The sequence below is a fragment of the Antennarius striatus genome, chromosome 19, assembly GCF_040054535.1.
Source record: "Antennarius striatus isolate MH-2024 chromosome 19, ASM4005453v1, whole genome shotgun sequence".
Taxonomy (NCBI): Eukaryota; Metazoa; Chordata; class Actinopteri; order Lophiiformes; family Antennariidae; genus Antennarius; species Antennarius striatus.
The window spans coordinates 10553126-10569818 of NC_090794.1; the positions used below are offsets into that span (position 1 = coordinate 10553126).

Consider the following 16693-nt stretch of genomic DNA (forward strand, 5'->3'; position numbering starts at 1 on the left):
CCACATGTTCAAGCTCTGTGACTCATGCACTCATTTTTGTCCACAGGTGACACTTGTAATATGTTCAAACAAACAGGCTCTGTTTGAATGTCTGGCTTTAGGCGGAAAATTTAGCATGTACATCAAAAGAAATTTGTATATTTTTGGCATGTGGCTCCGTGGTGCACTGGCGTTGTGCCTGGAGTGTACCCTTCCTCACGCCCCAGGTCTGCTGGGATAGGCTCCAGCAACCCTAGGACCGGCGACAGTAGATGTATGTATGTATGTATGTATGTATGTATGTATGTATGTATGTCTTTGAACAACTCAGTCTCACACGTCAGCAATTTCACCACTGTATTTTAGTAAAGTAAAATTCAATAAAAGGAAGCTAGAATTAAAGATGTCAGTTACAATGTAAATAATTTCATTTTGCATTTCTGCATATCCCATAACAGCATGTTCTCTTGCAGTCGGTTCCACTGATAAAAAAAATAAGAAAAAAAAGCTTTGAGCTGTTAAGTTATAAGCCTGACCTCTCTTTCCATTCCATTTAGAGAATAATCCCTTCATAAATCCAGTTCCTCTAATGTCATAAAATCACAAGGCTTGGTATTCCAGTTGTCCAGCTTTTCAGTCTGCTACTGTGCTGGAAATTAGCTACCATAAACTTTATAATATACAGTACATGCTGCAACAACAGGGGTAAATCCAAGGCTCAATATATTAAAAGATAAATTAATTTTAGTACAACAGTCAGACTGTTCAGATTTCTGGGCACTGTATGGTTTTATAAACACAGCAAAAAATATGTCTGTGTAGGTTGTCATTAATCCACTCAGCAAAGCAAAAAGAAAAACAATTCAACAACTTGGTAGAGGGCTCTCTCTGGTGGTCAAAGTGTTGCTACTTCAATCTTGTGCCAGCAGCAACCATTTCTGACCAATTACTTGTGATTGCAGTACGCCACCCTTACTTTGTGATATGTTGTAATTATAATGGTTGGCACAAATGACGGCAGATGATTGCCCTCAAAAACACTGTAATTCAACACAGTTTTCATCAAATATTTGCTTTGATATGTGAAAAAACAGCAGCATGAGACCAACAAACCCCAGAAGAGCGTGAGGCACTGGCACCTGAGGTAGTCCACGTTATTCAAGCTTTAACTGAGGAAGGTCATCTCGGTCAGGTCCAGTAGCGAGAAACCCGGTGAGAACTTCGTAGGTAAGAAACACCACCATGTTGGTGGGGAATGCACGGATACAGTTGATACCTAAGCTCCTAAAGAACACCCCAAATCCCTCCACCCTCACAGTCTCAGTCACACAGTGATAAAGACCCTTGAATTGCCTTGTTCCTCGAGTTCCGTCCATCTGCATGCGGGCTTTGATCACATCCATGGGTGTTGCTATTGCCCAGGCTGCCATTCCTGACACTCCCCCAGCAAGCATCACATAACTCCAATCTGGAAGAGAAGAAAAACAAACATCGACATTAAATAATTTAACTTATATATTTAAGTTTTACATATTTTAATCCTAAAAAGCTCTCAACCATAAAGGGAAAGTAGTTTTGTCTTCTGCTCTTAAGCTGTCATCACCACGCTATGCATATGAGCTCCTTTACAGTTCAATGAACACTTAAAATGGCAAATCCCTAAAATAAAAAAAGTGTAGATGAGGCAAATGAGCATATATTTGGTATGTTTCAGATAATTGTACTTAATTCTATCTGAAAACAATCACATGGAGTTACTGGAGTTACAGTGTAAGCATATTGAGTACTAAAAGAGTCAACACACATAATCTAGTAAAAACACAGACATTAAAACCGAAACATTTTCTTGAAAGAAAACGCAGTCGTGACATAGCCCACCTGGTTTACTCTTGCCTGTATCTCTCAGCCATTCACAGATGGTTGTATAAGTCAAGAAGTATGTAGCGAACGATGGCCCATCTCTCAGCATAAGTGGAAGGGCTCCTCTGTAGAGGCCCGTGATCCCATCTTCTTTGATAATGCTCAACAGACAGTGAACTGGACCGCGGTACTTGGGTTTGGGCATGTTGGCAATTCCTCGCCTCGACTCCGTCTGACATTGCAGACGCACCTTCACTATGTCACCTGGAGACAACACCGAAACCTGATACACAAGGATGAGGGGCAGAACTTAGTTCTTCTATGAATGTTTACTGCTTTATACTGTGTGCTTGGTATCAATCAATCTGATTAGTTTTTTTTTTAGATTAATTGATTAGTATCTTCAGCTGTACATGTCAGAAAATGAAATAAAATATTAACAGGTGATTGAAAATCTGCGTTATTCTCATCTTTGTGGAAATTGAAAAACTTAAACTCCGGTGAGACATCTGTGTGACGCTGTATTGAAAAAAAGCCAATCACATTGAGCTTCTCCAAACATTACAAGGCCTGAACACAGAAGGATGTTTTGAAAATACAAAACAAGCTGTTTGCCACTTAACTCATTCAGGTTACAGTAATTTACAATGGACACCCCATAAACACAGTTGCTGGCTAATAAATGAATCCTTGTAGCTCAAGTTTCAGGTACAGTAGCCCTTTAATTTTGCACACAAAAAACACAATTTTTAACTGTGCACTACATTGTCAATTATGGTCTATACATCAGGTAAAATGTATATTACCTGAACTATGCCCGCCACCAGACCAGACAGGAAAACCTCTAGTTTGGTGTTTGGACCACAACCAGCTCCTCTTGCCTGGCTTAGACATTGAAGACAGTTCCTGTATGTGCCAAACAACACTGAAGAAGCCAAAGAGATCGTGGTAACGGGTATTGACATGCCTTTGAAGAAGCCATGCACCTAATCACACAAGTGAAAGAAAGAAAATGATTAACAACAATCAGTTTTTGGAAACAGGAGTTAATCTGCCCCTTTTAGGTTACTCAGATGAGGCTGATGGGGTTTAGCTGGTACGAACGTTGTCCACTCATCGGAAGATCAGCGTTACCTTCCCCTACTCTAAATGACAATGTTATCCTTGACTAAGATACTTCACTCCAACTGGCTGTCGGGGCACTTTAGGGGATGCCCACTGCTCCTCAGGAATGGATCATTTGCAGAATCCCTTCTATGGGATTAATGATGTACTAAAAAAAAAAAAAAACCCACCACACATTCAAAGTCCTAAAGTCCAAAATGTTCTGCTTTTTTTTTTAACATCAGCTCTGACCAGCAGTGGAGGCCTTATCCCATGTGGATTCCCTTTCTAGCATTATTTATTCAGCTAACATACAAATTCACTCATTCATTCATTCATTCATTTACCCCTTCTTTTGAAAATGTTGCTGCGGCACACTGCAGTATTCCATTGAACTGTTTCTGAGTTTGGATCCGGACCTAGAAAGTATAAAAGACCCCAATGAAAAAATTGTTGTCAAGCAGCCCTTTTGACACTTTCACATACACATGCCTGTACCTTCACTGTGTCCAGAGGGTAGGCTACTGCAACCCCACAGGCTCCTACATGTAGGAGTATAAATCATAAGCATAGTGAAGTTATGGGCTTTAAGTCCAACTCCACTAATATTCCAGATCTGACATGACTGTATATTCAAAAATCAAGGCACATCCATCTCTACCAAATACAGTACTCTAAAAACGATATAAGCAAAAGCAGTTCGACTTGTACACAACAGTATCTTATCTTCATGTAAAATTAAAATGTAAGACCAATGATCTCAAATACAGTTCAGATATTATAGAAACGCTAATCAGCTCATGCTAACGTCACGACGAAGCAACTGGACAACCTTTGCTTTTACCTGCCAGTGATCCGGACACAAAATCAGCGATATGCATCCTCTCGGTCGGCAACGAATCACGAAATACTCAGATCAGATGCGAGTCCATGCTTCACTTCCGCCGGTGACCTTCGGTATGTTCCGGTTACATCACCGTTAGCTGATCTCAGACCAGCTAAAAAGCGCCGACAATTTCATGGGTGTGACCACATCTCTGCACTGCCGAAAGCCTTTCAGCGGAATTTTTGTGCTGTATGACTGGTGGGTGGTTTAGGTAAGTCGGGGAGATATACATACATTTAGGAGGATAAAAACGAAACAACAAGGCCTTCCTCCGCCTGCTGCCCGGATCCATCCGTAGTGACGTGAGGTTCCGCATCGAGGGCTCTGAAGCGTGTGTAGAGTAGGGGAGGGGGCGTTCCCGCGATGCGCGTATCGTGGATTGCATCGTTTAGGGGAGGGGCTAAAAATGATGATCTTGGTGCCCGGCTGATACCACGTGACTGATTCGGGAAGTGGTACGAATTTTGCTGCGATATAAATCCCTCAGGCAGGCTCCATTCAAAATGTGGTTGTTTGATGGAGAGATGCGGCCAGTATGAGTTTGGAGGTAGTCTGGAGACAGTTTTGATAGAGTTAGAGATACTGTAGTTTCGCAGAGAGTTTGTTTTTGAAGTAAAAATCAATGATGTGTCCCTTAAACCATAATCACTGGCCATACCTTCATTCATTCATTCATTCATCATCTACCCCTTCATCTGCTGTGGCAGGTCACGGGGAGCTGAATTCTATCCCAGCTGACTGAAGGCGTGAGGCGGGGGTAATATATAAGTGGAGATGAAAATACTTTAACATAAAAACACAGTGTACTGCCATCACTAGAATATTCTGTACACGTTTTGTATACTTTATTTTGCTGACAGTTTTATTCACAGGCGTTCTGCAAAATGCCACACACTTCAAACTCATGCCACTCATGCCACCAATACTGTCATTCTTATGGTCAACATTTTTTTTTTTTTTTACATTTTCAAGTTTACATGCAAGGCCAGGCCTGAGGCTCTGTGTAATATTATGTATTTATTATAGTTTACTTATAAGACTCAAAATGTTAATAACACTAAAAACTGTCTATGTCCATCTTCACACTGCTTATCCTTTTCCTAACACTACAGAAACAGCGACGCGAACAAGGTTTGTGTACTCCGGTTGCCAAGCAACGACATTTCGTTGCCAGATTCACTGTTCTGAGTTTCTGCAATGACAATAAAAGGAAGTCTAAGTCTATATTTTTGCGTCCAGTAGATGCCCTACTAGGGCAAATAAAGCCTCAAAAACTTTTGTGCTAGAGTGAACCAATTGGATGAAAGGCTTGAAAGCTTTATGATGTTTCAAAGCTTTACGAGGCTTTGAAACGTGGATGGGCCATCCACGTTACTTGCATACAAACAAACGTCACATGCTACTGATGACGTACACACTATCGGAAGTCGTTGAGTTATGTAGCCAATAGGAGATAAGGATTACAATTCAGGCGTGGGTGTAGGTGTTATATCTTCGTTTTGATTGGATAAAAAATCTGTACGACGCCGGTAATTCCCGCCCCCTACTACTTAGCTAACTCGCAGGCAGTTGACAGAGTGGATGGGATGTCCGCTTTGAAGGAAGATGCGACTCATACTAATCGAAGTCGTGTAGGATCAACAGGAAAGTTTTTTTTTGGGAAGAAAAACAGCACGCTAAAGAACTTCCCAACGAAAATAAAGGTGTCAACATTATCAGGTCTTACAGAAGGCTCTTAGATAACGCGTTTGTGCTGTTGTTGCTAGTGCTATTACACGATACGGAAAGTGTCAACTAAAACACCAACTAGATCTAACAACCAGGGCAGTGAGAAGTTCTCAACAGCTCTGACACAAAACAGCCTTAATTATAGTTGCAGAGAGCTTTTACAGTTGTCAATAGGCTATTCAGTCCTTCAAGGTGACGGTCAGGGGAGATGATGGACTTCATTGCGGGGTGCATCGGAGGTAAGTCATTCGCAGCTACACTGTCTTTTTGAATTTGTCCGATGAGTTCAGCGGCTGTCGGCCTGGATGGAGACATAATCTAGTCAGGGCGAACATCTGAACTGTTTCTCCCTCTGTTTCAAAGCAGAAAACCGGTCTTTCGTGACATTTTATTTATGTGATGCAATTCGATCATAGGATTGCTTGTGCAATTTCGAAATTCCACCGCTTGTCGGCACACTTACCCTGATCCATTACTGTACATCTTCAATTACAGGACTGTTCTGTTGTTAATGTCCGAGTTAGTAGTTTTATTTTTATTTGATACACGTGATAATAAAGTTCATTATTAAGACGGTTTGCTGCATAATTTTGACCTGAAAAACAGAGTTACAATTTACCAGTATCAGGTCTGTGACGTGTAGTATATTACCAAAACAAAAACAAGAACACATGGTATTACGGCTTTATTTTTCTTGTCAGACCAGTCCCATGATGTCTTTAATCATCAGTGACTTATATAACTTACTCTGAATCATCAACAGTTCAATACAGAATTTTTTCAACCTCCTACCCCATTGAGTGCTGCAGTAATTTTATGGGCTAAATGTTCTGTATGTTCAAAATGTGTGTCTAGTTTCTGATGCTTAATGAGGGTGTGACATTTTCTTTGCTTAAACTCAAAATGGCACTCATCTTGTGACAACATTTTTGAAGAGAGACAGGTTTCCATCAATGGCCTAGTCCACGCTAACATTTTTAGGCCCCTAGCCAGGGCCTTGGGGTCACTGGCTGCACATCACTATGACACACGCACACATGCACACACACGTCAATCTTTACAAATGGGTCAGGTGACAAAGCAGCGCCTGTGTGGGATTAGCCTGCTGTGGTTTGTTTACAAATGATGATCAGTAAAGTTCATTTCACTTGGTTTCTTTATTATTAATGAACTAGTTAATTTAGTAAACAATAGAATAATAGTCAGCTCACTCAGTAATGACAATGTGTCCCGTAACAGCTGACATATTTCTATATTAATTGTATAGTAATGATGATACTGGGAAATCCAGTAGGATATTAGCAACAAGGCAGTCAGAGACTGCAACATCCTGCAACACACCTTGATTCAAAATTTTACCCTGACCTGCTTCCATAGGTCAGAGTCATTTAACAAAAGACCCATGATCCAACATGTAACTGGTGCATTCTATTTGCCTTGAAGTTTCAGAGATGTGTACCTAAAAAGGTATAAAAGTGAAAATGTGACCATGACCTAGTTTTTCAAGGTCCAAGTTGTGATCTAATTTTCATCCCCTTGCCTCCCTGAATATAATGCTTCTTGTTTTGTCTTCTTATCTTATCTGGTTCCTGAGATACGTGCAAAAATATCTCGGGATATAAAATATCTCAGACCATAGATCAAAGCTAGTGCTTTGATCAACAGTCTTACACTGGCTTTCTCCCACGTCTATCTTATCCGGTTCCTAAGTGTACAAAAATTGAAATTTGACCTTGACCTAGTTTTCTCAAGATCATCATCTCATTTTCATCCCCTTTGCCACCTGAGTGATATGCTTTTTGTTTCATCTTTCAATCTGCAACAATTCTGAAGATATCTGGTGGACGGACGGATGGATGAACACACAAACACTGATAATTACATCACTGCTTTGTGGGATGTAATCAGTGTCCAAGCAGAGAGTTAATGCCAATGAAAATTGTTTTCATGTCCAATAAAAGACAACAAACATGCTGTAAAACACACTGCAATGGATTTTCTGAAACACAACATAAGAAATATCATAACATTATGAAGAGATAAACACACTTGTTTTGTCTTTTACTATCACAAACCATAAGGTGAACTAACATCACACAGGGCAGTGTGTTTAAAAGCCTAACGATTAATCAGAGATTGTGTATTGATATGCTGTTTTTTTAGTTCACCAGGAGCACACATTGCCCATGTACTCTTTGATTTCGCTCTGTACCCTTGATCAGACTGGGAACTAGTCTTATGTTACAAGACCTCTGTTAAGAAGAAACCCAATCTGTAATCAGTACAGGGTCATGTGCTTCTCGAGCTGATGTTACGTAACATTCAAAGGTTCACTGAAGAACGCTTTGAAGGGTGACAATGACCAGCGAGCTGGCGTTGGCTCGATAAGCCAGTGTTGCTCTGGAGAAGATAGTAGTGCACTCTAAAATTACTCAACACTTCAGTCTGACCTTCAAAGACTGGACAAACAGACATAACCCCAGTAAAAGAAGCTTGATATGTCAGTGAGACCACAATATGACCTGTGTTGAGGTTATGAAGACTAAAGGTGAGAACTTGCTCTATTTTGAGCACGCTGTATTGCTCTGATTTACATAAATGAAATAGTAACAATAAACCATAATTAAACTTTTTAAAAAATCCCAATGCAGATCAAATGCAAGCCTCGATTTGATAGAATGACTTAAGACATGCAGTCACAAGAAAGTTAATAATGCTGACAGCTCGTCATTCAGTTTGAGGGGTTAAAATCATTCATTCATTTTCTGCCGAGAGAGCGGGAGCCTATCTCAGCTGCCATAGGAAGTGCGGCGGGGAACACCCCAGGCATGACGCCAGTGCACCGCAGCGCCACACACAAAGACATGCAACCAGGAACACACACGCTCACTCCTACGGGCAATTTTGGACCAGCCCAATTAACCTGAAGCACATGCTTTTGGGGGTGGGAGGAAGCCAAAGAACCCACGCAGACACGGGGAGACCACAGAGCGGGACTTGAACCCGGACCCGCCGTGTTGTGAGGCAACAGTGCTACCCACTGCGCCACCATGCCATCCGGGTTAAAAGCAATTGAAGCTTAATGCATTGGGGAAAAAAATTGTGAAGACAAGTTTTTTAGTTTTTTTTGTTTTGTTTTTCTTGTTTCCCTAGGAGCTGCTGGAGTCCTGGTTGGTCACCCGTTTGACACAGTTAAGGTGGGTGAAGGTGTTTTTAATGCACAATTGAATTTAAGAGTTTTCTAACAACTTTACAGCGCTGTTTATAGAATTCTACTAACGTCACATAAAAAGACCCTTAAAAATGACTAACTTTTTGTTAGCTGTTCAATAAATATCCCAGGATGTGTCAGTCATGCCTTTTAATGCTTTGAGCTAAATGCTTTCAGTTGCCATGCCATCATTATACTGTGTTTTCAACTAACTGACCTGAAAATAGTGAATGATCTCCTTGTCTCCGTGATGAGGCATTTAAAGTCAGTGGGAATTCTGGGCTTCTGAAGCGTTACTGATAACTGGTATTCTTTTCCAGGTGAGGCTGCAGGTCCAGAGTTCTCAAAGGCCTCTGTACCGTGGGACTTTCCACTGTTTCCAGTCCATCATACGTAACGAGTCGGTATGTGACTTTATTTTCTTGCCCGCATGTGAAGATTTTATTGGGTTCTGGAGTTCTTTTATTGTTTGTTTTTACATGTCATTTTTTTTTTAGGGACATAGAACTCATTTGACTGCACTTGGCAATATAACCCTACAACATAAAGCCCTCTAGTCTTTTACCTGTTTTACTTGTAAGAACTTAAGGTTTATTTTTCATACTTACTTTTTTATTGAGATGATTTACTTGCACAGTGGGAAGTTGACTCATTTTGTCTAATGACATTTCTCTGAACCTTTCCCCAGCTGATGGGATTGTATTCAGGCATTGGGTCCCCGATGATGGGCCTTACATTCATCAACGCTTTAGTGTTTGGTGCTCAAGGAAACACTATGCGACTGCTGGGAGAGGACTCCCCCAAGAACCAATTCCTGGCTGGCGTGGCAGCAGGCACCCTTCAGTGTGTCGTGTGCTGTCCCATGGAGTTAGTGAAAACCCGCATGCAATTGCTCGGTACAAAGAAGTCTTCAAAGAAGCTGTACAAGAACTCCATGGACTGCTTCCTACACATCTACAAGGAAGAAGGCCTGAGGGGTATCAACAGAGGCATGGTGACCACACTTTTAAGAGAAGCACCAAGCTTTGGGGTTTACTTCCTGGTATTCGATGTACTGTCACGCAACCTGGGCTGTGAGCCGGGTAACCGTTTCATTATCCCCAAACTGTTGTTTGCTGGAGGAATGGCTGGCGTGTTTTCCTGGCTGTCTACGTATCCTGTGGATGTAATCAAGTCGAGGATGCAGGCGGACGGCGTGGGTGGAGTTTGCCAGTACAACGGTATTCTTGACTGTGTGCGGCAAAGCATCAGGAAAGAGGGTTACATGGTGTTCACTAAAGGTCTTACCTCCACGTTGGTCCGGGCCTTCCCTGTGAATGCAGCCACCTTCGCCACAGTCACCCTCATCCTCATGTATGCTCGGAGATTCGAGAAAGAACCCGTGGACTGCGAGGTGGCTCAGCCAAGCCACCAAGCACAGATGCAGCCGCAGGCACAGTCTTCGAGCCTGTGACATCACGGAGGGTGTCGTTCTCAGCCCGGGCACTTTACAGGAGCATTGGCAATGGAAGCATCTCTCTGAAAACTTTTATTGCTGTCAGACCAGCCACTCCCAAGTTTGTCACAAAATACCTGGTGTATTTAGCTTTCATTATAAAAAGTAATGCTGTATATTATTTATAGCAATAAGTTAAAGTTCACTGGTAAAAATGGAGATATGTAAATGGGATAGTATTAATAGTGTGGAAGATGGAGAGCTGAGATTTGTGACACTTTAAAAACAGCAGGTTCTACTTTTGATAAACCTCTTGCTTGACTTTAATGTTGTCTGTTTGTTTGGTGTGGCGGGGAAGTGAGTACACAGAAAACGGTCTCTGTCTTGATTAAACCAACCAATCAACAGTTAGAATGGGTCTAAATTGTTATATATACTGAAATGCAGTGTTCAACTCCACATTATTTTCTCTTTTAATATACAGTACTGTATGTAGGAAACTGTTTTCCTGTTCTTTTATACTATGAGCACCTGTTTGGACCTTTTAAAGATCTGAGTGTACAAGAGAAGAACAAATGTAGCTTTTGATCAGTCTTCAGAACTCACCCATGTCTCTTTGTAAACCACAAAGCGTATTGCAGCTACACTGTAATCCTTGTGAAATGCTGTTTAATCACACAATACTGTCATTTGTGAATTTACTTTTGACAAACGTCTGTTCGGAGAGACTCAGGTTTTGTCAGAATGAAGTATGACAAGAGCTCACGCCTGTTTGACAACTTGTTCTTCTGAGTAATGTGAATCTTACCATTGTGACTTACTACTGTATGAACAGCCCTGATACAGGAGTGGAATGTGCTGCTGCATCAGGCGCCACGCTTTTTATATATGTCTGCATTTATTTAATCAGCTATTTTTAAATGTGTGTATTTAAACATTTTCATGATTTCTCAAGGTAAAAGTATTGGAATGAATTAAAACAGAATATATTTTGGATGACTGTTCATAGTTGATATTCTTTTAAATATTGAAGTGGAAGACATAACATACAAATGCACATTGTACCCTGCACCACGACAATTTTGAATCATTGTGATGCAGAAAAAGGGATATACTGTATTAAATAAAGTGTAAAGAAAAAAAAAGATGGGTCAGCACAATGTATTGCTTTCTGACATTCCCATTGAAGGGTGCAGGAAATATGATTTTGTGTTTTTGTTTATTGGTATTGTTTCTTCAGTTGTTGCAAATGTCTTTTTTATGTATCATGTACTGTACCTTATCTGGACTGGGATTTTGCTCAAACATCTCTATTTTCTAAATTTATTGTATTAGCTTATTGTGCTAACACAGTATTACTAATGAGTGGTAATTGTTGAATTCATACCTTTAGAACACCATTCTGCCGTATGTGTCTGTAAGATCTGATGCAGTACTAGTCTGAACGCTTTTACAAGCCTGAAGCTGTTCATGATGATAATCAATCTACAATTGTCACCAGGGCAGAAAGAATTTTTAAGAAACACTTTTGGAGAGTAAGAAAAAAGAATGCACTAAAGCCTTCAAAGATATTCATTTGTCCATCAGTGATCACCTTCAGGTGTTCAGACTGAAATGCTCAACTTATTAAACCACTTGAATGTGAACTGTTTGGCTGTAAGACAGATTACATCTGTAAATCTCCAGTTGATATTAATATAGCTATATCCTGTATAAATTACTAAGTTAACAGGATTGCATTGAGGTGGAAACATAAAAATATTTATTTCATATTAGCATATATTTCAGTATAAACTACTTGTTTGGACCTGTAGTATGACTAAGATGCATGGTGGCATATTGCTGGGTTGATTTTAAATACATCCTGAAGAATAAGTGTACAACATTCAAGGTTCAATCAATCAAGTTTTATTTATAAAGCGCTTAATCATTGCAACAGACATTTTCAAAGCACGTTAACAAACAGAAAAACCTTTTAAAGCTTTAAAATAAGGTTGAAAGGAAACTTCACTGTAGGTGCTGGTTGACGCTAGGGACTTTTTAAAACCACAGCGCCATCTGCTGGAATGGAAATGAAAGCACGCCAGTACCTTGAGGAAGCAGTCTGTCAGACCAACGGCTCTGAAAGTTTTCAACATCTCATGAGAGTGCTGTCAAATGGAGGAAGTAACATTACTCTTGTCCAGAACTGAGGGTGACAGCAGATCTACACACGGAATGGCTGGAATAGCTCACTATGTGATGAAGCTGCTGCTGCTTTCTTTGATCAGTAAGTGTGGCATCAACACTTGATCTTTCCATAGTTTCAATGTAAAGCAGGAACTCTTAGGATAGTAATTTCTACCTTTAGGTGTAAAAGGAGAAGATGGTCTAATATTTCCTGGAGGAGTCTATGAAGTCTTGTTTTCATGTGAGGAAAATTTGGTCTGCTTTCAATTGTGGCACGTTGACACAAAAATACAAATATTCACAAATACTGAATACGCTGCCATAGTCGTTAATGGAGAGATACTGAGAGATAAATCGGAAGCTGAGGAATCGAAATATACTCTACAAATCAAGGATCTCAGAGATAAAGATATGAGGTGTCATCTCTGCCAGAAGGAGTCAGCTGTCATCCCTCCTCATGACAGTGAGTACTGTAGTTAATTATATGATTTGAAAACATGACGTTAACACAAAATGTAATAAAACATTTTTTCCTTCTTTTAGCCTACACAGCCATGGCAGATTTCAGCCTCATGCCTGGCAAAATGATGTCACTGCAGTGCATTCTCCTTCCCTTGGTAAAGCAGGGAGGATGTAATACACAGCAGCATCAGATCACCTTGGTGTGGGTAGATGAAGACGGTGCTGAGGTACAAAGGGACGCACATCATCAGATAAAACAGCGGTCCGCTTGTGATACGACTCTGACTGTCAGTTTCCCAAACCCTGTAAACAAAAAGTTCAGGTGCCAGGTGACTGTGGGTGAACTCATTCAGACTTCGGTGGAGTTGAGTGTTAGAGTTGCTGGTCTGTATGAATCATCCTACCAGAGTAGCCTCAAAGGATGGATGTAAAAATAAATAAATGAATAACAATATAAAAATTGTATTTTTGTTCCTCATATAAAGGAAGAGGAAGAGGATTAATCCCAAATCTGCAACCTGAAAATCAAGGTACATTTTTTTATTGGTACATTGTTCTAAAGATACCCCCATAACAAGCAGGAAAAAATGTGCCCAATGACACGTACCTCTGCTCCAGGAAAAGTTGTGATGAAGAAAATAGTCTATAATCTCTATTAAAGAAGAATAATGGTAGAATAACACACACAAAAAATCACCTGTTCTGTTGAAATGTACATTCTTACAGTTTTATTGTTTTTATTTACTGTAATTACTTTCTGTGGAAAGCACAGCAGAACCACTGGAATTGTGTTCTGAGAGTGTAATTCAGTTCATTACAGTTGAAACTTTTAAAGACTATTTAAACATTTTTGGCAAACACTGTTTATTCACTGTCTCAGATTGCTTCCACATTTTTGGCTGAGGATGACACTGGAACACGTAGACGGTAAAAACAGTTTAGCAAAGGTTTGACTCCAGCTTGTCACTGTGCTCTTAAAAAAATTAAACCATGAAATCACAATCTGTTATATAACAATAATGTCATATTATATCTGCAAACCGCTGAGCTTCAGAGGTGCTATTGGGCCTAGGTGATCTTTTTTTTAATAATTTTAAATATTTGCTGAGGTAAACTAACGTGCTGTAACCCTCTGTTTCATTTAGGCTGCTGTCATCAGTATCCCTTGGAAAACATGTATGGCTGTGGGACTAGTGTAACCTGAATACTTATAATTCACAAGTGAAATGTTTGTCATTTCCACCTTTAGGTGACAACAAGAGCGTGGTCGGTGCAGCTGTGGGCGTGGTGGGATGTGTAGTTTTAACAGCTGTGGTTGCAGCTTTTCTTGTGAAAAGAAGAATGAGTAAGTCCTCTGAACCTATAGAAAGGGCCTGTTGAAACGGCTATACTGGAAACTTGTCACATATGTGAACATAGACTAACCCATGCATACACACCTCCAGATACCTACCAGTACTGTACCTACACACACTCCTTACACAATTGTATTGTGGTCTTTGGTGCAATCGTTCGTGTGAAGTGTGGTAAAGCAGCGAGTTTGTCGCTCTTTTCCACATGACAGTGCATGACATGTTTTGCAAGTGTGAAGTCATGAATGACAGAGGTGCATTTGTTTATTCTCACCAATCAATATGTATTTGTTCATTTGCATCATTGTATTAGGTCACCATCTAACGGATGAGTCGCAAACAAATAACAATGTAAGTTAATTCTTTTTAAAATAGAGAGCAACATCTTTTGCGTTTTGACAGTGTGTATCTGTGCTTGTGCTCAGGTCAACAATGTGGATGAAGTGATCTACGCTGACGTGATCCTACCTGTTGACTCCAGACAAGTGTGGCTCCATGAACCCACTGAATACGCCTGTATTCAATACAAATAATCTACTGTTGAAAACAGATGGATGTCTTTTGTTAGTTTACAACCTCCAAAAATGTTCCTGTGTTTATAAATGAACTCCTCCACACCCAAACCCTGTGCTGTAACTGTAAACAGCTCGTTGGGAACCGAACCAGTACCCTCCAGGTTGTTTAGTTTTGTAATGTAAAATCTTGTTCTTGAAAACCTTCTCTCATTACAATTTATTTATATTTGACTGAATGAATTTGCTGGAACTCTGTCAGATTTAGACTTGTCAAGCAGTGTTCATTAAATCGACATTTATTGTACCTCACTGATTTTTATTTTGCAACAAATTTATAATAAATCAAATGATGACAAACTTTTATGTCATTAAGCAATTAAGTCTTCTGCATCCTTTCTCTATACTCAGAAAACGTTATAGTAGTTGTAGGGAATGAGATTAAAGCAAGCTAAGTTAAGTATATATTTCATTCACACTCACACAAAATATATTAAACTACCGTATATACTAATTAATATTATAGAAGATAGATATTCTAAGTAGAAAAGATTTCCATATAAAATGGAGGATGTTGAAAACCTAAAGAACACATTTGTTGCAATACGGATGTCACTTGTTAAAGGTTTTGTTTAGTGGTGTTGCTGGTGGATTGGGGTTTAATGGAAACAAGTGCTTCTCAAAACATATGGCATGTCAGCCAGGTTTTATGAATACTTTTATGTACAAACTTACTCTTTCAAAAAAAGCCTTCAGTATTGTTAAAAGAAAACTAAGAATATGTCAGATCATTAGTTTGTACACTACAAATAGCAGCACATTTAATTTTGAACAGAAGCATTCTGTGATTTCATTGTACACTTGTGTATGATGACATTAAAGGCATTCTATTCTATTCTATTCTATTCTATTCTATTCTATTCTATTCTATTCTGTTCTGAAGTGTCCTCTTGTGGGATTATTTTATGCTGTACACTACAATAAGACTCATCATGCTGGTAGCCCTTATAAAATCACAGCAAACACATCAGCAGCCCAAAATAATTTCTAACAACCAGGCCAACACCAGGCTCCACCTGATCTAAAAGCAACTACCCGGCTGCTTGAGCAAACAAGATGCCACCAAAATCAAAGAATAATGCAGCGTTAGAGGAGGAGATTGAGGAGATAAAGAAATCGCTGGACTTTATGTCTGGTAAAATTTCAACTATCTCAAAACATCAAAAACAGATCCTGGAGATGATGGGTGAAATTTAAGAACTTGTGCTGAGAAGGACAAAATGGTGACCCTCCTGGGATGCCGTGTAGCAGAGCTGGAGCGGTACTCGTGCCTGAATGACATTGTTTTCAGAGGACTGCAGACCAAACCTCGGACATACTGACTGACCACCTCACTCAACATACAGGCACTTGAACAAGACATTGATCTGAACATTAACTTCTTAGACCACTTGAACAACACATGTTGCTACTACATAGATGAACAACTTGCTAAAGGGGCCTGTACACACGAATATACAGTATATATGCATGCGTTTGAATCATTAGCTAGAGTGTGCATTCTTAATTTCCCTTTGGGGATCAAAACAGTATATTAAATTAAATTAAAAATTAAAAACAATACAATGTCCTGAATGTTAAACCAGACCATGAAATATCAATATTCCACTTTAATTGTCGAAGTCTGCATGCCAATTACCATAGTATCAAAGATTACTTAAATAAATTTAAAAAGCCATTCAATATCATTGCATTGTCTGAGACTTGGCTCTGTCCTGAGAAGGGATAATAATGTTTAGAGCAAGAAAGAATTTATTGCCACGTAACATCCAAAAAACGTTCAGTGATAGAGAAGGGCATTACAACTTAAGAAGGGAGCTCAACTTAAAAGTACGGTCAGTTAAAACAACACTGAAAAGCATGTGTATCTCTGTACATGGAGTGAAATTGTGAAACAAACTGGGTGTGGAAGTTCAACTCAGTCCAAACATGAAC

At 39.7% G+C, this 16693-nt stretch overlaps 3 protein-coding genes across 8 annotated transcripts; 2 read left to right on the plus strand and 1 right to left on the minus strand.

The window, feature by feature from the left end:
* Positions 1–322: 322 nt before the first annotated feature.
* Positions 323–4156, minus strand: slc25a47a (solute carrier family 25 member 47a). 4 transcript variants are annotated; one of them, XM_068342552.1, is made up of 7 exons: positions 4064–4156; positions 3788–3941; positions 3442–3485; positions 3291–3362; positions 2646–2825; positions 1858–2122; positions 323–1447 (listed from the first exon to the last, which is right to left on the minus strand). In XM_068342552.1, exons 2-7 carry the CDS (start codon positions 3822–3824, stop codon positions 1134–1136), a joined length of 912 nt encoding a protein of 303 aa, XP_068198653.1. In that variant the 5' UTR covers positions 3825–3941; positions 4064–4156; the 3' UTR covers positions 323–1133. The 4 variants fall into 4 exon arrangements, with proteins under 4 accessions (XP_068198653.1, XP_068198652.1, XP_068198654.1 ...); XM_068342551.1 differs by having other exon boundaries at positions 3788–4148; XM_068342553.1 differs by lacking the exon at positions 3442–3485 and having other exon boundaries at positions 3788–4148.
* Positions 4157–5415: 1259 nt separating this feature from the next.
* LOC137613374 (mitochondrial basic amino acids transporter-like) lies at positions 5416–11428 on the plus strand. Of its 2 annotated transcripts, none has more exons than XM_068342549.1 (4): positions 5416–5796; positions 8711–8754; positions 9089–9172; positions 9457–11428. In XM_068342549.1, the coding sequence occupies exons 1-4, from the start codon at positions 5766–5768 to the stop codon at positions 10219–10221; spliced, it is 924 nt and encodes a 307-aa protein (XP_068198650.1). In that variant the 5' UTR covers positions 5416–5765; the 3' UTR covers positions 10222–11428. The 2 variants fall into 2 exon arrangements, with proteins under 2 accessions (XP_068198650.1, XP_068198651.1); XM_068342550.1 differs by lacking the exon at positions 5416–5796 and adding an exon at positions 9266–9344 and having other exon boundaries at positions 8709–8754; positions 9457–11427.
* Positions 11429–12355: 927 nt separating this feature from the next.
* LOC137613675 (uncharacterized) lies at positions 12356–15021 on the plus strand. 2 transcript variants are annotated; one of them, XM_068343060.1, is made up of 7 exons: positions 12356–12472; positions 12554–12835; positions 12916–13218; positions 13320–13364; positions 14084–14179; positions 14500–14537; positions 14612–15021. In XM_068343060.1, the coding sequence occupies exons 1-7, from the start codon at positions 12361–12363 to the stop codon at positions 14717–14719; spliced, it is 984 nt and encodes a 327-aa protein (XP_068199161.1). In that variant the 5' UTR covers positions 12356–12360; the 3' UTR covers positions 14720–15021. The 2 variants fall into 2 exon arrangements, with proteins under 2 accessions (XP_068199161.1, XP_068199162.1); XM_068343061.1 differs by lacking the exon at positions 14500–14537 and having other exon boundaries at positions 14612–14705.
* The last annotated feature ends 1672 nt before the right edge of the window (positions 15022–16693 follow it).

Coding starts and splice junctions, on each gene's coding strand:
- LOC137613374 (XM_068342549.1), top strand. CDS start 5,766: ATGATGGACTTCATTGCGGGGTGCATCGGAG. Junction 8,755..9,088: donor ACCCGTTTGACACAGTTAAG/GTGGGTGAAGGT, acceptor ATTCTTTTCCAG/GTGAGGCTGCAGGTCCAGAG. Junction 9,173..9,456: donor CCATCATACGTAACGAGTCG/GTATGTGACTTT, acceptor ACCTTTCCCCAG/CTGATGGGATTGTATTCAGG.
- LOC137613675 (XM_068343060.1), top strand. CDS start 12,361: ATGGAGGAAGTAACATTACTCTTGTCCAGAACTGAGGGTGACAGCAGA. Junction 13,219..13,319: donor GTTGAGTGTTAGAGTTGCTG/GTCTGTATGAAT, acceptor CCTCATATAAAG/GAAGAGGAAGAGGATTAATC. Junction 14,180..14,499: donor TCTTGTGAAAAGAAGAATGA/GTAAGTCCTCTG, acceptor TCATTGTATTAG/GTCACCATCTAACGGATGAG.
- slc25a47a (XM_068342552.1), bottom strand. CDS start 3,824: ATGCATATCGCTGATTTTGTGTCCGGATCACTGGCAG. Junction 3,486..3,787: donor TGTGTCCGGATCACTGGCAG/GTAAAAGCAAAG, acceptor TCCTACATGTAG/GAGCCTGTGGGGTTGCAGTA. Junction 2,826..3,290: donor CAACATTTTCAAAAGAAGGG/GTAAATGAATGA, acceptor TTGTGTGATTAG/GTGCATGGCTTCTTCAAAGG.